Consider the following 23,612-nt stretch of genomic DNA (forward strand, 5'->3'; position numbering starts at 1 on the left):
TAGTTCCTTTCAATTTCTCCAGAAATTCAATTACATTATATTTTACCAAATTAATAACTTCTTTCTTATCGTGCTTACTCTATAACCCAATTGCAAATCATTGAAATAATGTTTCTCTTCTAAACCAAAATTTCCCTCATCCTTGTGAGAGGTAATACTTTCTCCTTTATAAAAATCTGTGATATCAAGTTTATCCCCCTCTTTTTGCAAAAATGACACCATTGAAAATATAACCAATTTTTATAGGAAAAATTTGCCATATTGGTGAATATGTTGTGCCATTACCAATACTACCTTGTTTTTTAATCCATAACCATACTTCAAAACATCTGCATAAAGGGATATGTGATAACCCGTGTGCCTCCAACACCCCCTCATTCAAGGAGGACGATCCCTATATCTGTGTCTTAGTTTACCCTTTATATTCCTATATTATTGGAGTTCTATCCCCAATCACTAAGTATTGTAAAATAGCGGCAAAGTAGTATCCCAAAAAGTTAGGTAATGCAAACCCCCCCCCCCCTTTCCTCTAGGCCTACAAAAAAACTCTAATTTAATTCTTACCCTTTTCCTACCCCAGATTAATTCATTCAATAATGTTTCAATAACCTTAAAGTATTTCTCATTAATCCGAATAGTCACTACCGTAACTCTAATTTATCAGCCTGAGAGATTGGGAGCTTAACCCATATTTTTTTCCTAAGTTTCTAAATCAATGGCATAAGATTATCTTCAATAAATGTATTTGGATCACTGGAGACCTTAGTGCCTGGGTAATCCAAGCTCTCATCTTCTGTTAAGATTTTAAGATGATCAATATTACTCACTTTGGCTTTATCCAAGGGCAGCAAAGATGACTTTGACTTTAAACCCTGATACTACACTATATTCTTCAATTGTATTGATAATGGCAATGACTTCTGTGTGCTACATCGGGCCCAACTGAATCCCTCCAAATACCCTTTTCAAGTTACCTGTGGCTTGTCTGTTTGGTACCAAACCAGATTGGTCTATATGGATGAGTTCTGTAATTACTGGTCTTAATCTCAATTCTAATTCTCAATAACTAATGTTATTTTAAATAAATACGAAATTAAAAAGTTGTGACTTTTTTGTGGATTCGAATTCCATTTTTAACATTTGTAATAATTATCCTTCTATGCAAAAATATATTATTATTTTTGTAAGTACAGTAAGTTGATTTACACAGACCTATCCAAAGTTAAGCAGGTTAGAAGGATTGCTGTATCTATCATTCGGCTGTCATTTAGTAATCCTGATTATCCAGCATCTTTTATGCTGCTTTTATGCACTTGCTTGTTGTTAACCTGATTGACTGCACATTGTCTGACACCCATTGTTTTTTGAAGCTAGTAAGCAATCTATACAGTATCTGATTCTTGGGTCCAACACCTGAGACGCTTGTCATCTCCTGACCTGGCAACCTCCAAAACAAAGGGGGCCATCCACTGTATAGTGGTGTATCACACCCCCCTATTCGCTTAGAGTGATCGGTGAGGTGCTTGTGTGTTGGACCCCACCAATTGGGGATAGGTCATTAGTATCAAAATAGTGTTTTTTTTTGTTCATTATATTGCAGACTATCAGTTTTTTTTGGGGGGGGGGATTTTTTTTTCCATTTCGTTACTGATTTCCTGTTTATGGGGAAGTTTGAAATTCTTTCAGGAGACAACTAAATCCAGAAAGTCGTAGTCTTGTTGGCATTTCCCATAGTTCCCTCTGGTAGGGTTGGGGCCCTATTAATCAAACATAAGCCAGGAAACGATGGTTAATATGTCTGTTTTAAATCATGGCATCTGAGCTATGCAGCTGCTGAGGTCACACAGAGTGGGCGCACAGTGTAGGCTCTTACTTACATGAGCTCCCCAAAGTGCTGAGAATAGTTCTCTTTGTAAATTCCAGAATGGGCTGTCAGTCTGCAGAACCTTCAGACACGGAAACTCCAAATGTCCTATATTAATCTTTTAATAATATTTTTTTTTGGGTAAAATTTATATGATCCATAGGTTTCCAATCAAGATGTAACCAATTAAGTTGGAACGATTTACCTTTTCTATTAACTTATGTGTTTTTATAAATATTTACTCCCCAGAATATAAAAATTTTTGGAGAATCATTTCTTTCCCCAATGTCGTGTGACGCCATGTCGGACACAGAACCTGTGAGATCTGTACAGGAGGCCTTCTGTGTGTGACAGCCGAGCCTCTGCTGCCGGTGGTGCCAATTGTCTACACAGCAGCCCTGGAGTCCAATGAAGGATCCCAGAGTTGCCTTACATGTCTACCTGCTAGATCGGACCACAAAAGCAGATATTGGGTATAGCCATGTCCGTAACAACCCATAAAATAAAAATAAAAAAATCATTACTGAACCTGTACTGTGAACAGCTTGAAAAAATCAATCAATAAAAAAACTCAGCAAAAATTATGATTTTTGCACATCGAATCAATTAAAAAAACAACAATCAGTGATCAAAAAGTCACATTTAACCACAGCATGATACCAGTAAAAAGGAAAACTCGTCCCACAAAAAATGAGCCCTAAACCAGCATAATCCACAAAATAATAAAAATGTTATGCCACCTTGTAGACGGCAATGCACGATCAAGAGATTTTTCTCTCCAAATGAGTTTTTTTATTCTGTAGAACAATAAATGGGATATTGCCGCAACTGTACTAGCTATGGTATTTGTTGTATAAATCCCCCCAAAAAATCCCATAAAATTCAATTACAGAACAGATTTTTTTTTTTGCACCCCCCCCCAAAAAAGCGAATAAAGGTTAAACAACGCGTATTGCGCCCCCAAATATAGTGTTACTACAATCCTTGAGGGGTCCAGTTTTTTTTAAAAAGGTCCACTCTTTGGAGGTTTTTACTGCCTTACTATATTATGGTCTCAGCCAATGGGACATGGCACCTAAAATCTGATCCAGCAAAATCCGACAATAGACCCTCCTTCCATGCGGCCACGTGACATCATAGTGTAAGGGCCCGTGAGGCACATAAACTATGACTTCACATGACCGCCGTGTCATAGTGATCTGCACCGGCCGGAAGAGGAGAAGATGGAACCACAAGGAGAAGAAGGTCAGTATAGATTTTTTCTTTCAAGAGGGCCCTCTTGTGGACAATACATTAAAAGGGGGCACCTAGGGTGGACATTTTATTAAAGTGGTCCATCTGGGGTGGACATTTTGTTAAAGGGGGCATCTTGGGTGGACATTTTATTAAAGGGGGCAACTGGGGGTGGACATTTTTTTTTTCTTGTGGTAAAATTAGGAGCCTCGGCTTTTGCATGAGTATTCACGCTATGAAGGGGAGTTCAGCTGCAGAGCCTACAGAGGCCGGGCCAGCCACAGGAAGCATCCACATCTCCTACACTGGGGGGGAGGGTTTCATGCAGTTAGGGAATGGGACCGGCTTTCCTAAATAGAAGGGTTATAAGAGCATGATTGAAGGTGATTGTTTGTTTAACTTTATGAACAGTATAAAATTAAGGTTATAGAGGATGTAGAGTATATAGAGTAGTTATTAAGTCTTAACATCCGGGCACTTGTTGGTTTGGACGCTGGGGGGCCCTAGTCTTGTGAACAGTCCGGGGCCCATGGGACACTTAATCCTCCACTGGCTCCTTCCCTTCCGAGCCAGATTGTGCGCCCTCACAGTAGTGATCACGTGTGGGATATTACTGTATTCTAGTGAAACTGGGTAGCAAACAAGATTTGTACTCCCTCCAGCCAATATAAATACTATTTATAAAACATCTGTGCTGGTAAAAAGCTCAATATAAACCTTGCTAAATTCTCTGGGCGATGTAGTTTCCAAAATAGGATCATTTATAGGGTGGGGTCACTGTTCTCGTAGCTCAAATGTGTAATGGCACCTGAAAACAACGTCATAAAAATTTGCCCTCTAAAAGCTCAATGGCTCCATCTGATCTGTGCGCCCCTAAAGTAGTTTACGGGGTTTAATACAAGCACACCAGTATGCAAATAAGCGTATTGTTTACCTTCGGACAAGTTTTAAAAGTGTCAAAGTAGCCATTGTCAAAGACAATTCTGAAGAATAGGGAAAAAGGTGGTAGTGGCAGTTCCTATGGACTAAAGCATTAAAAACAAATACTTTTATTCCGGGTATACCTGTGCTTGGTTTGACATTGTTCAGTTCAGTTTTTTTTGGGGACAATTAGTAGAGAAATTGATGAGATCCTTCAGTATTGCCAATATCAGACCATGCTGGGGCACACCCAAAATAAATAGTTATGCCCTGTTGTCAATTTTTACAAGTGAACTGGCAAGATTTAAATAGGGAATTCAAGAAGGGATATTTTATATACCCTACAGGTGCTGATTTAATGGGATTTAGATACAGGTTTTCTATAATTTATGAAGACACTAAGGTGATGCATAAGGATGGTATTATGGGGGCTCAGGAGCTGAGCTCAAATCATATTCGGCTCCAGACACAGTATAAAGTTATCAGTAACTTCACTTGGTTGGCTTTTCACATCCTTATTATTGTGCCCGAAGACAAGGTGAATAGGCAAGCACAGTCCTATCATGTTTGCAACATGTTGCTTATACTATTGCATCTACTACATCTAAGATGGTAAAAAGGCACCATAATTATAATGTGCATTATTAGCAGGAGAACCAGGGGCCTATTGAAGGTCTTCAGGTCTGATCCGGGTACATGCCAACATGCCAGAGGGTCTAATAAGAAGCATGTCACTAAGCACTGACAGATCTATTATATCAAACTACATTTTAGGTTTGCCTACTCCTATGGAAGTAATAAAAACTGTACACAAAAAGTTAAATGCAAAAAAAAATATATACAAATATATAAAATTAATCATATAAAAGATTGTAGAGTATTTTAAAAAATGTGCTTACACATTTAGATCCGAAAGGCAGTTCAAGTACAAGTAGTAAAATGAACACTGTAGAAAGAAATCCAAAAGTTATTAAAGTTATTAATTCATACAGATGGTTGATAGGTTAAAGAGAAGTAGGTAATGGCAACATCTGACTTATGACCATGTGATATTTCAGCTTTTCTTTTTTAATAAATTAGCAATTTTGTTTTCCTTTCAAGATGTGGTGCACGGTTTACATTAATGAGCAAAAAAAATATAAGAAAGTTTTTGATCTTATGAATTACAACATGATTGTGGACATAAAATAATGGTTAATCTCCCTGTTTCTTGGTTTAACACTTTTTTGGACCTTTCTGATGAGACGGGGCATTACTGTCTCTTGTCAGTAGCTAAGCTTTTTCATCATCCATAAGTTACAGCTTAACATGTTTGAATATTACATGAGCTGCATCACCATATATTGTTTTATCTATTTTACAGCTCCGTATAACATTGTGGTCACTCAGTGCAAAATCTGTGTCATACATTAAGTATCCAAAAGCGTGTCAAAAGGGTAAGTCAGCTCTTGGAACGCATCTAGTTGTGAAATTTCCTTCTGTATCATCTGGTTTAAGTGCTTTCTGTGCAAGGTTCATTGCAATTGAGTTCTCTAAATCATTGTAACAAATAGAACAGTCGCACATGATTGAGGCAGGATTTTGGGATATGGATTTGAGCCGTCAAATACTTTTAAAGAACATTGAGCATTCATTATTCACATAAATGGTCTATGAAATAGAAGCAATGTGCTGGTCTGATTTCCCGGACCAAAGGCTGCCCCATTGCATTGCGGTTATGTAAATTGTTGGAAGTCCCTTTATACTTGCACTCTCCATGTAAAAATTCCTATTCTTAGAATTTTTGCTCTCCTTTCTTCTGCTTATTTTTTATGAAAAAAAATGACATTTGTTGCCATCTCCTTGTGTATTTAGTCACTAGTTGGACATGGCTGAAGTTCATACAGACCCCACTCCTGAACAGATTTTTCTAAATTGTTAAATTACTTTGAAAAGTAAATACCCCAAAAAAAACAAAAAAGAGGAAATAAGAACCAAGGCTTCAACAAAATGACGGAAAATAATAATCTTTATTACAAATTAAAACCATAAAATGTGTATAAAAATAGGTACATCTCAGGAAGAGATACACAATGCACGCCAGGTAATAGGTCCTAACTAAACAAGATAGTAAGGGAATGATACGGAATAGTAAGAACAGATATAATGTGGCCAAACACTGACGTAACAAAATAGACCACAGTCTACAACCAAGTGACAAAGAGGTAACAGTATAAACAATGTGTGTGGGTCACAGAAAGTAAAGGCCAAAGTCAGACAAGCGCAAACTCACACAGTGATAAGGAAATGGACGCCAAAACGGCGAAGATGAAGCCAATGTGACAGGCGAAGGGACAAACTATTACCTGGGGTGCAACCCCGACGCGCGTTTCAACCACAAAGGATAAAGACCTGCTGCGGTTTAAACGGTAATAGTTTGTCCTTTTTTCTGGCTCATCTGGTATACATTACTGTCACTTGACACATCCACCTATGGCCTTTTTTGTTTGGGTTATGTACTTTGAGAAGTAGTAACTGAAGAGTTCTATTGGTGTTCTAGAATGAATATTTCATGCAGAATAGTGAAGATGCATTTATGAAATTAGACCACTCCGGACTGGCCCATCGGAAACCCTTACAACCCTCAGGTGGACCCCGACATTATATGGTCATGTGGCAGCAGCCACCAGGTGTCCTTTAACACTGCCCGCTTATCAGAAAGATGCCCTGATTATCTCGCTGTAATTTCATTGGTTACATCCATTTTGACTCCACTGCCTACTTTCAACTTTTACCTGTACCCAAAATTGAATTACAGCACAGATTTGCATATATTATAATTTGATTGTGTTTTCTGTTAATTTGAGGAATTGGGTGATTTGTAACCACGGTCTGTTCCCTACAGGGATAGCCTTCACCAGCGATGGTCGGCACATGGCTCTGGCTGAGAGACGGGACTGCAAAGATTACATTAGCATATTTGTGTGCAATGACTGGCGCCTTCTAAGGGTGAGAAATGCCTGCGTCCACATGCTGTGCGCCTGTCTGTTCATTTAATACCTACGTATCTCTAGTACTTAGTTTGTAGAATTTACTACGCTGCTTTCAGGGGACTTTCCTGGATTCTTCCCTGGCAGTCAGCAAGGTGTCTAAACATAGTAGCAGAATTTCCATCCACCCCCTCACATATTCATTGTCCAGGCCATTATGTTAAGTCATTACATTAATTGGGGGCAGAAGTGGCTGTGGTCACATGACCTGTCACTGATGTATATAGAACAAAAGTTCATATGTAGTCCATATACAGGCAGTCCCCGGGTTACGTACAAGATAGGGTCCGGAGGTTTGTTCTTAAGTTGAATTTGTATGTAAGTCGAAACTGTATATTTTATAATTGTAGATCCAGAAAAAGAAATTTGGCCCCAGTGACAATTGGAGTTTAAACATTTTTTGCTATAATGGGAACAAGGATTATCAATAAATCTTCATTACAGACACCTTACAGCTGATTATTGCAATCTAGGATTATAGTAAAGCATTCAGAAAGCTTCGCCAGCGGTCAGAGGGGTCTGTCTGTAACTATGGGTTGTCTGTAAGTCGGGTGTCCTTAAGTAGGGGACCGCCTGTATACCCAGAGGTTCCTGACATTGAAGCGTAGCTCATATAGTTAGTTCATTGATTGCAAATGTTTGGTTCCTTTATTTTGATGTTCTGAGAAAGCTTAGTGACATCCAATACAGTTTCCACAGTTGATGCCACCCAGCTTTTCCTGAGTCTTGGATGGAAAAGTTCAGTGCCGTTCCATTTAGGCATGCCATGCAGTGGCCAGGCGACTCTGTAATCTTCATTTTCTGCTACGCACTACTGTATTACCTGCATTTTCCTGTAGCCTTCACTTGGGGAGAACTGTGTAATGATATTTTTACAGATTCCATTGAATTTGATGGAAGCTTAGTTATTTCCTATGTATTGAGCTGTGGTGTCTTTGGTGTTACCAGCTTTATCATTTAGTTGCTTATGGGACTAGTATCTATCTATTTAAAACTGTTCCATTGTAATGCTCACCCTTTTTTCTTTCCAAAGTTATGGCATTTTCTGTTCTGAAAGTGTTGGACAAAAATCTTTCTCAGCAGAGGTGAAGTGGGCAGAGACTAATGTCTGTCAGTCTATGTCCTCAAACTGAGGCCAGTTAGCTTGCCCACAGATCCCATGATGCCTTGTGCTCTCTAAAACTAATAATAATTCTTTATTTATATAGCGTACACAGATTACGCAGCACTGCACAAAGCATGTCAAATTGGTCCCTGTCCCCATGGGGCTCACAATCTAACAGTATGTTTTGGAGGGTGGGAGGAAACCGGAGTACCTGGAGGAAACCCACGCAAACACGGAGAGAACATACAAACTCTTTGCAGATGTTGACCTGGGTGGGATTCGAACCCAGGACCCCAGCACTGCAAGGCAAAAGTGCTACTCACTCAGCCACCATGCCGCCCTTAAAACTAAAGCATTAAATTCATTTAGTTTGCCACAAGTAAATCTGCTGAACAGTGCACATACAGGATATAGAGACTAGCCTGACAGCTTCCATCACATGTAACATGTTATAAGTGGGAGAAATAATTAGTACATGAAGTCTATAGCCTGTGCTGTGTGAGCACTAAGGGCTAATAGGTAATCTGCACAAAGTGCGGACTGCAAAGTAGGGGTAGGGCTGAAGCATGAGGTGCAGAGAGAGCCAGGTAAAGTTCTGTATAAACACAGCCTGGGATGAAGGGCCTGATAGGGAACAGGGGAGGTCTTGTACCTCACTATTCTGTGCAGGAGACATCTATATCTACAGTCATGGGACACATCCACCTCTGCTACTTTCACAGAGAGCTCTGTCACATGACCTCCTCCTCTGTGAGCAAGGAGCAGCAGCTCCTCCTCTCCCATGAATCCAACTGTTAAGCCATGTGAGTCCATAGTATGTTTATCAGCACAGGCAGATGAAACAGCTACTGCAGCACTGAGGTAATCTGAAGAGTATAGCAAAGAAACTACTGGATATAGGTTGCAAAGTTAATAAGCAAAGTTGTTTTACACCCCTAGAGCCATTGATATGTGGGAAAAACACTTAACACTTTCGTTTCTGCATTTTCATATGTAGATTTATCAATTTTGATTAATGGAATTGAATTTCTGCATCTATTTACTAAGCAGATGTGTTTGTCATCAAAGTGCATTGGTCTTAAAAGGGGAAAGGGGAAGGCAAACTTGTACAAAGTTTGATTCCCTCCACCTATCTACAGGAAATAGGATAACAATCTGATCATTGGAGGTCTGACTGCTGGGACCCCATTGAACATGTGAACAGGGGACTCCTCAATAATTGATGGAGCAGCATGTTGAACTTGTGTTCTACTGCTTTATTGAATAGAATTGAAGGGGACACCGGAAATTGCTGAGCACAAGGCCAACAATTTATTGTCAACGTTCAACCAATATTCTCAAATCCAATGCAGATACCTCATATGCCACATTTATCAAGCTTTCTAAGCCACTATGATAAGACAATCTAAAAAACTGGTGCAAGAAGCCAGCTCAGTAAACCATACCCCACCCCACCTCACTGAGCTGAGCTGAGCGCAGTGCTTAATGCTTTAGTGAGAATGGGATCTTCTTCCCATGATCCATGGGAGGGGGGGGGGGGTCCCAGTTTACCCACACCCTTCCCATTAGATTGTTTTCCCCTATCCTGGCAATAGGGAATAACCATCAAACTTGACACAACCCCTTTAGACACACTCCACCTGTGTTTGAAGACAGACTTGGGCTTAGCCTTACTGTCCTGTAGAAAGCTTCTATGTTTACTTCCAGTGGATAGATTTATATCCACTGAAAGTAAACATAGCGGCTTTGTATAGCAGGACAGCAAGCAGAGATGTAGAAAATTCCATGAGGAATTCATACAGAAAGTATATTGGAAAATTGTATAAGTTTCAATTTCACAAACAATATAAATTATTTGATGAAAATGGCCAACCCTGTTAAGCAGGGCTGTGGATTCGGTAAGGCAAATATCCAACTCTGACTCCTTAATTTCCAGAACTTCGATCCAGCCCCACCAATGGTAATGACACCAACTCCACAGTGCTGTTTTGTTGGTCACTTTAGCAGTAATATTCCTTTCTAGTACCTTATTCCTCTAATCTATAGCAGAGGAGCTTCACAACTGACCATGTGCAACTGATCAACTAAAAGTGGATCAGGGTTGCATAAGCCATACCAACAGGCCGTATACAACCTGTCAAGCCATGATATGCGGTCCACCCCCTTCTGACTCTCCAATGCATGCTTCCATAACTAATGTAACTGATGGAAACTTTAATTGGTACAGGAAGTGGTATAACAGTAAATGTAGCTGAAAAGCTCTCACTGCTCCCGGGTCCCCTCCTCCCACTCCACTCAGCATCCTGACACTGGTCGAGGTCAGGATCCGGGGCAGAGAGCCCACGGGAGAGGACCAGGGAGTGGTAAGTACTTGTTAGTTGTACTGTACTGCTCCAGGGTCCTCTCCTGCACCTGGCACAGCTCTGCTTTGGGTCCAGATGCAGGTGCATACAACCGGCACAGGACACAGAGCAGAGTGAGACATGGAGGAGAGAAGAAACTCCAGTGCAGTGCAGGGAGGAGCCAGGAAAGGAGAGGATTTATTTTTATTTTTTTGTCTGCTCAGGGGTCTCCAGGATTATTCGTTTTATGCTCTAGGGTTCTCCAGTATTGTGTTCTATGGGGTCTCCAGTATTATTTTGTGTTTTGGGGTCTCTATTTTTTCTGCACGGGGGTCTCCTCTATTATTTATTTTATGCTCTGGGGTGTCCAGTATTATTTTCTTTTCTGGGGGTCTTAAGCATCAGGATTTATCTGCTTTGGGGTGTCCAGTATTATTATCTGCTATAGGGTGTCCGGTTGAGTTTTCATTTTGTACTGTACTGTGGTTGTTGCTACCTCTAGGGTGCAGTTACTGATGTAGCCCCCTAAAAGTTAAGTAGTATGACAATACGACCCTTGGACCAATAATTGTTGTTCATTCCTGGCCTAATTCCTTAGTTTAGGAATAGAATAGACGTTTTAAGAAGATTTCAACACTTTTATAATTTATTATTTGTTTGTGGAGTCTGAGTCATTCCATTTAATCACAACTCCCACTCCACAGCCCTGCTTTTAAGTGTATTAGCCATGCAATAGCCTAGGTCAGTGATGGCGAACCTTTTGAAGACAGAGTGCCCAAACTACAACCAAAATCCACTTATTTACTGTGAAGTGCCAACAAGGCATTTTAAGCAGTAACTTATTGCTACCCGCTCTTCCACATCTTTCAATTGTATTGGCTCTCCTAAGGAAACCAATACAGCTGAAAGAAGGAGGGCAAATTCAGACTCTTGTTGTAGCTTCTCTCCAGAGTCTCTGTGTAGAGGAAAAATGGTTGCTCCAGCGGGAGGATCTCCAGAGATATTGCAGTTCTGTCACCACTTCTCACTTTTCCCGCAGTTCCTAACAGCCAATGAAGTGTTGCTTTAAAATAGTGCTGAGAGCAGCATCTCTTAAGTTGCCTGGGACTTGGTGGATTTGGTCCTATTTAGTGAGCTCTGTCCTCGGGTGATGGTCTAAGTGCCCACAGAAATGGCTCCGAGTGCCACCTCTGGCACCCGTGCCATAGGTTCGCCACCACTGGCCTAGGTCATTATATTTCATTTATTTTTTAAAATATTTTTTAATTAAGTTTTTATATCTATTGCTAAAAAAGGGTTACCCAATAAAATTGTGTTTCTTGCAACTTCTAGGGTCATCTGAAAAGAAGTGTATTGGAGAAATGTAATTTTGAAAATTATGCTGATGTGCCAGAAGGGCTTTGGGGCTGTTACCAGAGCCTCTCCGTGCTGCAGCTTCACTCCCCCCCCCCCTTCTCCTTCAGAATTCCCACTGCTCTCCCTTTCCATGATGTAATTTTACTCCAGCAAAGGAAAATTCAGCACACATTGGGTGGGGGAAACAATCTTATAGCCTGTGAAGCTTCAGCACGAAAGGGTTTTGATAATGCCTTTAGATAATGCCTTTAGAATTTAAAGAGAACCTGTAACCACATTTTCACATATACAGCTGACAGGTTCCTATAGAGCCCTATTAACTAACAGACACCCATCTTTTAGCTAATTTCTTTTCCCCTTACATCCACACATATCAACTTTATGTTATATTCCCTGACATCTGAGAAGGCTTGTTCTCCTCGGCTGAGCCTCCTATGTACACCTCCCCATGTCCCATGCCTCTTCTCAGCATGTCATGTGACCAGGGTGACATCCTCACATGTCCTTTAGACTCCTAAAATTAGCAAACTGTACACCATGCATATATCTGATCACATTAAATCACAGCAGAAACTATAGTTTTCTACTCTTCCCCAACCTCCATGGAGGCTGCTGTGAGATGTAACAGGCCCTTTGATGATGTCATCCTGGCCACATGACTTTCAGTGTCCACTGATGTAATAGAGCTCTCTGCATTCATACATTCACACAGCAGTATATCATGGCACTCAAACCTGTCAATCAGGAAAAAGGAGACAGTGTAATGCAAGTTCATTTTAATATGCAGGACTTGTTGGTATCCCATCAGGTGAGTTGCATATAAGTTTACAAACTGATTTTTGTAACATTGCAGCCATAGAAAGAGACCATTCAGGGATGAGGGCAATGCCTTTAAACATAGTTTTTAATGAAGTTATTTTGGATTAATTATTAATTTGCATGATTCTCTTTTATTGTTAAAGGACAAGGCCTAAAGGGTATTATAGTCTGTATAACACCACCCTGAAAAATATGTTTGAGCTACATAAGAAATAGGACAATTCATATATTCATTGTGTATCCAGATCATTGACCGTAAAGCTTGTGGAGCCTGTGTATGATTTATGCTGTATGCAGCAGATGAAGCAGGGCAGACACCTGTGGATTTTATGAGGTCTATGTCCCATATTGGCTGATCTGCTGGCAGCTCCACATTCCACATATTGGCGATGAGGACTGCTGAGGACACGGTGAACACATCACTTCTCCCAGCTGTCACAACATGTATTTAGAACGAAGTGATTGCTCTCCAGACACAGTCCACTGCAGGGTTCAGTTTCACATAGAAGTCAATGATGCCATGACAGACACAGCCCTAGAATAAAGGAGTAAATGGAGAATTGTTTTATCACAAGGACTGCTCACGTACCGTGTATACTCGTGTAAAAACCTCATCTCGGCTTATACACGAGTCAATAATAATAAAAAAAAACTGAATACTCACCCTCCGGCTCTCGGAACCTCGGCGGCAGCTCCTGGTCCTCGATGGCAGCTCCCGATCCTCTGCGGCGGCTTCTCTCTTCTATCTTCACTTGCCGGCAGTCGCGTCCATGCGATCTGCCGGCGGGCGCACAATATGATGTAGCGGTGTCGCCGCTGATGACATCACCAGCGGCGACACCGCCGCATCGCACTGTGCGCCCGTCGGCAGGTCGCATGGAAGCGATTGCCGGCAAGTGAAGATAGAAGAGAGCCGCCGAGGACCAGGAACCGCCACTAAGCATCAAAGGTGAGTATCGTCAAAGGGTGAGTATTAAGTTTATTTTTTTATTATTCGCTAGGCATACTGAGGGCAGGCTGTATACGTTTTGGGGCAGGCTGTATACGTTTTGGGGCAGGCTGTATAATACATGGGGGCAGGCTGTATACTTCATGGGGGCAGGCTGATTGTATACTACTTGGGACAGGCTGTATACTACAGGGGCTGGCTGGTTGTATACTACAGGGGGCTAGCTGGCTGTATACTACACCCTCGGCTTATACTCGAGTCAATAGGTTTTCCCATTTTTTGTGGTAAAATTAGGGGTCTCGGCTTATACTCGGGTCGGCTTATACTCAAGTATATACAGTAATTGTTCTTGCTTTTGCTGCCCTGTTATAAAACTACAGCTGTATTTACATTATTCTTGTACCATAGTTGAAGGAAATATTTTAGTAGATTTATTCCTATATAGGAAACAGTATTGTAGTAGTTCTTATGTGTAAGGTAAGTCTTCTATGTACAAGAATATATTATAATAGTTACATACTGTAAGACTCCCTCCTGTGTAAAATTCTCTTACATAGGGGGCAGTATTATAGTCCTGTATATAGTAGTCAGTATTATAGTAGTATAGTAGTATAGTATAGTAGTTATATTCTTGTACATAGGGGGCAGTATTATAGTAGTTATATTCTTGTACATGGGGGGCAGTATTATAGTAGTTATATTCTCGTACATAGGAGCAGTATTATAGTAGTTATATTCTCGTACAATGGGAGGCAGTATTATAGTAGTTATATTCTTGTACATAGGAGCAGTATTATAGTAGTTATATTCTTGTACATAGGAGCAGTATTATAGTAGTTATATTCTTGTACATAGGGGGCAGTATTATAGTAGTTATATTCTTGTACATAGGGGGTAGTATTATAGTAGTTATATTCTTGTACATAGGGGGCAGTATTATAGTAGTTATATTCTTGTACATAGGGGGCAGTATTATAGTAGTTATTCAAGAACAAAGAAACAATGGAAGGGCTCCAGCAAAAACAGGTGAGGATTCCAGGTAGCTTAAAAAGTATCAAAACGAATTTATTAGATCCAGGTTAAAAAAGCACTTGCAAGTGCAAGGGAAACGGACATGGATACACTGGGGAATGACACAACAAAACAGAGCTTGCGGTAACGCGTTTCAGACTAACGCAGCCTAGTCCTTACTCATACCTAGCTCAAGTAACCTTAAACTCCGTCTTAGGTTACTTGAGCTAGGTATGAGTAAGGACTAGGCTGCGTTAGTAGCGAAACGCGTTACCGCAAGCTCTGTTTTGTTGTGTCATTCCCCAGTGTATCCATGTCCGTTTCCCTTGCACTTGCAAGTGCTTTTTTAACCTGGATCTAATAAATTCGTTTTGATACTTTTTAAGCTACCCGGAATCCTCACCTGTTTTTTCTGGAGCCCTTCCATTGTTTCTTTGTTCTTGAATCATAGCCCATGTGGCGGGACCGATACCGGATTGGACCCTTGGACTCCGTGCACACTGTCGTCTTGAGGCTGAATAGGATCGTTGTGGGGTGAGCTGTTTTCCACTATTTTTCTATTGTTACATTGGAATTATAGTAGTTATATTCTTGTGCATAGGGGGCAGTATTATACTAATTATATTCTTGTATATAGGATCAGTATTATAGTAGTTATATTCTTGTACATAGGAGGCAGTATTATAGTAGTTATATTCTTGTACATAGGGGGCAGTATTATAGTAGTTATATTCTTGTACATAGGGGGCAGTATTATAGTAGTTATATTCTTGTACATAGGGGGCAGTATTATAGTAGTTATATTCCTGTACATAGGGGGCAGTGTTATAGTAGTTATATTCTTGTACATAGGGGCAGTATTATAGTAGTTATATTCTTGTACATAGGGGGAAGTATTATAGTAGTTATATTCTTGTACATAGGGGCAGTATTATAGTAGTTATATTCTGGTACATAGGGGCAGTATTATAGTAGTTATATTCATCTAATAATGCTGCACCTCCCTATCTCTCTTCTCTCATCTCAGTCTATTGCCCTTCCCGTGCTCTTCGATCTGCCAGTGACATTAGATTAATCTCTACCTTAAAGGGGTATTCTCGTCTGGGCATTCACATTCAGTTTCACTAATCTTCCATTTATAAACATTTCTTCAATTGGATGTTATTAAAAAAAAATTTCCCGTGTGAAGATAATTTCTCATAAATGTAGTCATTCTGTCCCTTAGAAACCAGATAGCTTCCTCGGTTACGACCACGTCACACTCTAGCAGCGGTGGCCAGACATGAGCTATTGAGTCTTGTCTGACCTCCTGGATTCAGCATTCATTACCACAAGACGCCTGTGGGACATGTAGTAAATCCCGGACATTTCATATACAAAAACAATTTGTTTCTTTGAGCAATCCCTGCAGCAGACGTGGCCGTATCCGAGGAAGCTGATCTCGTTTCTAAGGGACAAAATGACTATGTTTCTGAGAAATTATCTTCACACAGGAACATTTTTTTTAATAACATCTAATTGAAGAAATGTTTATATATGGCAGATTTATCAAACTGAATGTGAATGCCCAGACGAGAATACCCCTTTAATTCGAACCTCTCATGCACGTATCCAGGACTTCTCCCGAGTTGCACCAATTCTCTGGAATGCCCTTCCCCAGACTCTGAGACTAATACCCACCCTCCAAAGCTTCAAACGTGCTCTTAAAACCCATCTCTTTAGGCAAGCCTATCACACTCGCTAACTGCTTGAAATGTCAACTCTCCCTTTACTAATCCATCCTATCTCCCATCTGTTATCTGGCAAACAGCTGATATATACCAAGCTCCAGGCTTCTCTGCAGTCTTTTTCACCTAGGACCCTGTAAATAAGATGGCGGCTGATGGCTGGTTCAAGCAGCAACATCGTTGTTTAGTAAATTATTTATTAAATTATTTTATATTGTTCCCTTATAAAGAATGGCTGGACCATTATACGACCTCTTGTGTCACCCCCTCATCCTCATAGACTGTAAGCTCTTGTGAGCAGGGCCCTCACTCCTATTGTTCCACATGACTGTTTGTTCTTTGTAATGTAATATAGTTGTATATGTCCCCTATGATTTGTAAAGCGCTACGGAATTTGATGGCGCTATATAAATAAAGATTATTATTATTATTATCTACATAGGGGGCAGTATTATAGTAGTTATATTCTAATAACAAAAAATAATGGCATAGGCTGGACAGGCAGGTTTGGTCTCATTCAAAGAACTGTCGGAACCGTCGTCCAGGTCCCTCTCTGGTCCCAGGGTTGCTTCATTTTACAGATTTGCAAGATGGTTCATATGGGACTGCCAAGGGCCTAGTGAACATTTCTCAACTTCTTGGGGAGGATGGAGCAGCTGTGGCACACTTTTTTGACTCAGTTCCCTCCGGCAGAGATGGCTTTCTCCTCATTCCCACTTCTTGGAGTTCTGTGCTCTCTGGGTCCTAGAGGTCTGGTGTCCCTTATCTATACCCACCTTCTTTCTGAGGTGTTAGAGGGTCCACCTCTCCCGGTCAGAGCTTGCTGGGAAGCTCTCATTCCCTCACGGATGAAGACTGGGGGGCGGCCCAGGAGTCTCGCACCTCGGTATCACCAACCAATAATAAGTTGATTCACCTGTTTATCATCAATGCTATATAACTCCAGTCAGATTATTCCGTATGCATAGATTGCCAAACTCTAGATGTCACAGATGTCAAGTGTACCGGTCTCTACCTCATGACTGGTCCCCTTATGAAACTATTTTTCTGAAGGAAGCAATGTTTTTGGCCCTTAAGGCTATTGCAATAAACTGGATGGCTGACCGCTCTCCTACTGTCTCTCAGTGGAAGAAATTGGTTAATCAGACTTTACCTGAAAGAGGACCTGTCACCCTCAATAATTGCACTAAAGTAATCAGCTCCTAGTGCTAAAACAGACTCAGCAGTGTTAACCTGCTAGCGTTATCGGAAACCTCCGATAATGCTAACAAACACTGCTGCACTGTACACTACAAACGCCGGACCGCTCTCAAAGTGATCCGGCGTATTCACGAGGGGGTGGTCCGAGGCACTGCCTCTTCCCTGGACCGCCCTGCTCACTCCATAGGCCAGCGGTGACTGCCGCGTGTCACCACCCCTAAACCTGCCCCCTCATGAATGCGGTCTGCTGTTGAGAGATGGTCTGCCGTTCGTAGTGTACCGTTTTGGCACTAGGAGCTGCTTACTTTAGTTCTGTTTTTGTGGGTGACAGGTCCGCTTTAAGAGAACATAGTTTAAAAACACTGCGGCTGCCCGGATAAGTTCCAGAGCGTGTGGGGCTCCTGGTGCTACTCCCCAGATACCCTTTTAAATGTTCACAGTGTAAGAGAGTCTCTTGTCCCTTTTTCAATGAGTGTAATACTTGCTGTAGGTGTTATTATTATACTACCAATACTATAATTGTAACTGGGTACGAGCACCCATCCTGCACTCCTAGTAGTTACGGTATATTCTTGTACACTGGCGATAATATTGTAAATTTTACATTTGAGCATAGAATGTATATCTTGTTGGTAGCATTATTTTACAATTGGAGAAAGCAGTATTGTATTGGCCATAGCAGGCAATGATACAGATACCAAAGTAAAAGCTACAATACTACAGAATTCCTTAATAAGAGTCCTTTTTGATCTAGGGCAGCAGGTAGTAATATTTTAGTGGGAGTACTTCAGGGAAGTAAAGGTTAACCTTCATGTAAAAACACTTGTCTTCTTTTGTTAGATTTCTGGCTGTAAGTCGGGACACTACCATAGGATGAATAATTGTATACCCCCTAGTGGTCTGTACATCTGGGTTATATGATTAGAGGATTTATCACTGTCTTTGTATTACTGCAGCATTTTGAAACTGACACCCAGGATCTGACTGGCATAGACTGGGCACCAAATGGCTGTGTGCTGGCTGCGTGGGACACTTGCCTGGAGGTATGCACTGGTGCCTACATGCACACACTGTCCAGGAACTGATTTTCTGGTGAAAATAATAAGTGTCCTGTCTGCAGAATAAGAACCTATACTACATAAAAATAACTTTACTTGTCTCCATCTCAGTACAAGGTATTGCTGTACTCGCTAGATGGCCGCCTTCTCTCCACTTACTCTGCCTACGAGTGGTCATTGGGGATCAAATCGCTCACCTGGAGTCCCAGCAGCCAGTTTCTGGCTGTTGGCAGCTATGATGAGAAGGTAAGTAACTTACAGGCTTTTATTTCAATGGCTTCTTACATGTTTATATTGTTATTTCTTTCTTTTCTTTTCTTTTTTTTTTTTTTTTTTTTTTAGGTGCGCATCCTCAACCATGTGACATGGAAACCGATCAAAGAGCTAGTGCATCCAGTTGTAGTCTCCAGCCCGAAGACTGTAAGTTTATAAGGCAAGGATCTTCAGGCTTTTGGGGGGATGTGTCTTCTATGTTAAAGAAAATCTAACATTAAAATGACGCATGATAAACCAGGGACACTTGCGTAGATCCAGACGCTGTAACTGTGGTAATCTTATATTTGTTATCCATGGTTTCCTTCATTCTAAAATATGCCTTAAAATGAGCTTGAAGGGCTGTGCTGGGTGTTTCCAGAGCCTCTCGGTGCTGTATCTTCACATTCTATTTCTCCAGCAGGAAATGTTTCTCCCACCACTCTCCGCCTTTGTAATCTAGCAGCAGCAGGAAGCCCTGCTCTCATCATTGTAACAGCCTGTGATGCTACAGCACTGAGGCCCTCTGGAACCATCCACCAGAGCCCTTAAGACTCATTTGCATAATTTTAAAAATTGATTTTAGAAGGAAGGAGGCCATGGATAGCAAATATAAGAAGATTACTACACTCACAGTGCCTGGATCTATGAGTAAGTTTCCTTGGTTTATCAAACTTGATTTTGAAGGTAGATTTTCTAGTATTTTTTTCTAGTTTTTTTCTAGTTTTTATTATATGCCTGCTTTCTAGAAGTCACCGTCCATTTTATTTTTACAAAATAATTGCTTGTGTTAAAAATGTTTCACAATTTAGCCATAGCAATGTGTGCTGTGTTTTCACTTAATGTGCAGTAATACCGCCAAAAAACGAATAGCTCAAAATTATAACGCTTATATGGCATGGTTGCTATTGACCTGAACCTATTGTCCTATTAACTGAAGGTGGTCAAAGCTATGTCCGAACATGAAACTGGAAAGCTGCAATTGGTTGTATAACACACCCTCTACCCACCATGTATAAAGCATTTTCAGGGAAACATATTTTAACTGGTAACAGTCATTCCCCATGGCCTCGTGCCCGCTTCACTAAGCAGTTAGGTTATATTTACACTGTCTTTTCTAACAGGAAAAAAATCTTCCTCAGATAATCGGGATCCCTCTTTGATTCAAATCCCAGCTCTGGATTTTGAGTCTATTCAGCAATGGGAGATTTTTATTTTTTTAAGAATCCATGCGAAGATAATGGGCCATGTTGCTTTATACTGTCGATGGGAGATATCAATAAAATTTGAGATCCATTTAAAGGTTTTGTTGTCTTTTATCAGAAAATCACATGATTGCTTAGCTGTAAGTGTATAGCTGCTCCCAATATTTTTATTTAGTTATTGGAAATTGTATGTAGAATTGAACTGTTTTATACAGGTATTTACTTTTGACATACAGTATGTGTTTTCTTTAAGGTGGCTTACCGAGAAGTGGACAAAAGCCAAAGTGTTGAACCAAGTCAGCTCACCTTTCCTCCTCCGCGAGGAACCCCCAGCAGTCTATTCACTGTTCACAGTAAATGTAAGTGGTGGACCCTCGTCTCATCACCATTTCACAGTTTGCTCACCTATTTTACATTGTCTTGTACTGATCACATGTTACAACCTATATTACACTCCAGAGCTGCACTCACTATTCTGCTGCTGATGCAGTCACTGTGTACATGCATGACATTACTTATTCCCTACTGATCCTGAGATACATCCTGTATTATACTCCGGAGGTACACTCACTATTCTGCATGTATGTACATTATATTAACATTACATTTCTTACTTACGTTGAATATAACCTTTATGATACTCCAGACCTGCATTCAAACTGTCCTACTATCTGCTGCATATTCAGTGTCCGCACAGAGCTTGTTCAGGTGATTTGCTTTCTTTCTTCTTTACACCAGGCACTGTGCTTAAAGGGGTATTCCAATTTCGGGGAGTAAATGTTTTTTCCTTTTTTTTTTTTTTTGTATAATGAAAAGTTATACCATTTTCCAATATGCTTTCTGTATCAATTCTTCTTGATTTTCTAGATCTCTGCTTGCTGTCATTCTATAGAAAGCTTCTATGTTTACTTCTAGTGGACAGATCATTATATCACACAGCTCTTATTACTCTCTGATACTAACAAGCTGCGCACCTTTGTGAGCATGGTCACACTTTCTGTCCACTAGTGGTAAAGATAGAAGCAACAGAATGACAGCAAGCAGAGATCTAGAAAACCATGAGGAATTGATACAGGAAGTATATTGGAAAAAATGTAGAATTTTTCATGAAACAAAAAATAACACTAATTTGCTGAAATGAGAATGCCCAGGTCCATCTTTGAGAACCAATTAATAGTATTTTATGTTTTTCAACAGCAGGCATCTGAAACTTGTTACTGAAAACTGTTCCATTAATTCTATGATAGAGAAAAGTTTAGTAATCCATTTTTTCAAAACTCAATTTGGTTCTCTTTACAGATGAGCTTGTGGATGTTCCAGTAACTTTACGAACTGTTAAACCTGACACGGACCGCGCCAATCCAGAACTTGGAATTGGGATGCTGGCGTTTAGTCCTGATAATCGATACTTGGCCACCAAAAATGGTACAATTTTTTATTTATTTTTTTTTATTAAAAAAAAAAAAGTATTAATGCAAGTACTTAAAGGGGTTATCCGGGTTTAAATTTTTTTTTATGGCCGGGCTGGGGAGGGCTAGTTAAACACAATAAACATGTACTTACCTCCTCCGGTGGCTGCCGATGTCCCGCACCGCGGCCCGTCTTCTCTGTGCGCCGGTTTCATTACACAGGCGCACTGGGAGCTTCCGGCCGGCCGGAAGCTCCCATGCGCACCATCTCTCAGCGCTTACAACGCTGAGAGATAGGGACGCATGGGAGGAGCCGTCCACATCGTGGACCGGAAGCTCCCTGTGCGCGCCTTCCGTGCCCCTGTAAACAAACAGGGGCACAGATCGAAGGGACCGCGGCGCGGGACAACGGCGCCGCCGGAGGGGGTAAGTACATGTTTATTATGTTTAACTAGCCTTCCCCAGCCCGGACATAAAAAAAAATTTAAACCCGGATAACCCCTTTAATGTAGAATAATGGCAGGTGTCTACAAACCAGTCCTTTGCAGATTTGCAGGAGCCCAGTTGATGCACTTTACCTCTTTTTCTCTTTTGTTTTTCGTTTTCTTTTTAAAAGAGCATCCTGATGAGTTCTTCACCTGTCTGTTGAGCTTGGTTATTCCTCCGTCGTGACGTCATTCACCCACAACACGTCAACTGATCCCCTGTGTGGCAGAACTTATCTGCTTTTACAATATTTATAGATGTGTAATCAATGTCTGAAAGGTTGGAATTGAGTGCTTTTTGTGCTGATGTCTTGTAGATAACATGCCGTGTTGTGTTTGGATATGGGACATTCAGAAGATGAGATTGTCAGTGGTTCTGGAGCAGACGTCACATGTCCGCTCTTTTCATTGGGACCCAGTCCAGCCGAGGCTTGCCATCTGCACTGGAAATAGCAAAGTGTATTTGTGGTCTCCGACTGGCTGCGTCTCTGTGCAGGTCCCTGTGGAAGGTGAGTAACCCCCTCTTATAAACACTGGTGATCCTCCGACCTGGTGGTGTCCATTACAGCAGTGAGCCACCACGAGATCTGTCTAGCCACAAGTCCTGACACCATCGTCATCTATACCTTATAACCAGTTCTCAGTATTGAAGCTTTAGGACATTTACATCCAGTACATCTTGCTGAGAAACAAGGAAGTACGTTGTGTCTGAATATTTTTTTTTTTCTAGGAATGTTTTGTCTGTGTCTGACATATTGATTGGCACCATAACTGCAGTGCTACGCATGGCCTGTGGGTGGCGCTTCACGTTTTGGTTTTTTTGGGGTTTTTTTTACAACCGCAATGTGTATTGTTGTAACTCTTTAAATATACATGTACATGTGATGGCACTTCACTGCCTTTAAATGGTCTCCTGCATCTTTCCAGGTACTTTTAATGTGCTGTCACTAGCCTGGCACCCGCTGGGAGAAGACTCTTTACTACTGACGAGTAAGGATCATTTCTGTATTTGTTACTTGGAGACGTCAGAGGATCACTGACCTCAGCCGGAAGCTATCCTGGGAAAACATGTTTACATAGTGGGCTTATGAACCCCCACAACATGGTAACTACAGACAGACAGAGCTAAGGTGTTTGGTAGCCATGTATAAAAATAAGCCCGCTACTGTCTGTCAGGCTCACTGCTGGACACTGGGCAGCCCCGTCTTATGTCACCTTGTGGAGTTTTTTTTTTAGCTTTTCCTCTGTAGTAATGGTTCATGTCTATTAGCAGCCACTTACGAGGCATCCCATTGATGGGGACTGACAGTAGAAGTTCTAGTTTTGTTACTATATGTTGTACGTTGCAGCCTATTCCATCAGCATTTTGTGTTTTATAGATTGTATATTGTAATGTATATAAAAATAGAGATGTAATTTATACTGATTAATAAATTTGTTGTTTCCACCTGGAGGGCCTGTTTATTCACACATACATTCTGTACATCCTTACTGTATACTGCAATATTAAACAGACATCTCTCTAACAATCGCCTGTCACATACAATGGCGCAAGTTGTTGAGGCAGGATGAGAGCATTCAACTTTCACTTTCAAACCTGACAGTCTTGTATTTGTTGCTCTGATATTTTTCATTTGACTTCAATGT

At 40.8% G+C, this 23,612-nt stretch overlaps 1 protein-coding gene across 2 annotated transcripts in view; it reads left to right on the forward strand.

The window, feature by feature from the left end:
- WRAP73 (WD repeat containing, antisense to TP73) overlaps positions 1–23,412 on the forward strand; it is a 44,204-nt gene extending 20,792 nt beyond the window's left edge. The window contains exons 4-12 of one of the 2 annotated variants that reach the window (XM_072156313.1): positions 5,382–5,454; positions 6,903–7,006; positions 18,513–18,599; positions 18,726–18,860; positions 18,957–19,034; positions 20,325–20,430; positions 21,371–21,496; positions 22,283–22,474; positions 22,893–23,412. In XM_072156313.1, the coding sequence (XP_072012414.1) occupies positions 5,382–5,454; positions 6,903–7,006; positions 18,513–18,599; positions 18,726–18,860; positions 18,957–19,034; positions 20,325–20,430; positions 21,371–21,496; positions 22,283–22,474; positions 22,893–23,005 (1,014 nt within the window). In that variant the 3' untranslated portion in view covers positions 23,006–23,412. The remainder of the gene's footprint in view (positions 1–5,381; positions 5,455–6,902; positions 7,007–18,512; positions 18,600–18,725; positions 18,861–18,956; positions 19,035–20,324; positions 20,431–21,370; positions 21,497–22,282; positions 22,475–22,892) is intronic. The other variant, XM_072156314.1, reaches the window with a different exon arrangement.
- Positions 23,413–23,612: the final 200 nt, after the last annotated feature.

This window comes from Engystomops pustulosus, chromosome 6 (genome assembly GCF_040894005.1).
Source record: "Engystomops pustulosus chromosome 6, aEngPut4.maternal, whole genome shotgun sequence".
Taxonomy (NCBI): domain Eukaryota; kingdom Metazoa; phylum Chordata; class Amphibia; order Anura; family Leptodactylidae; genus Engystomops; species Engystomops pustulosus.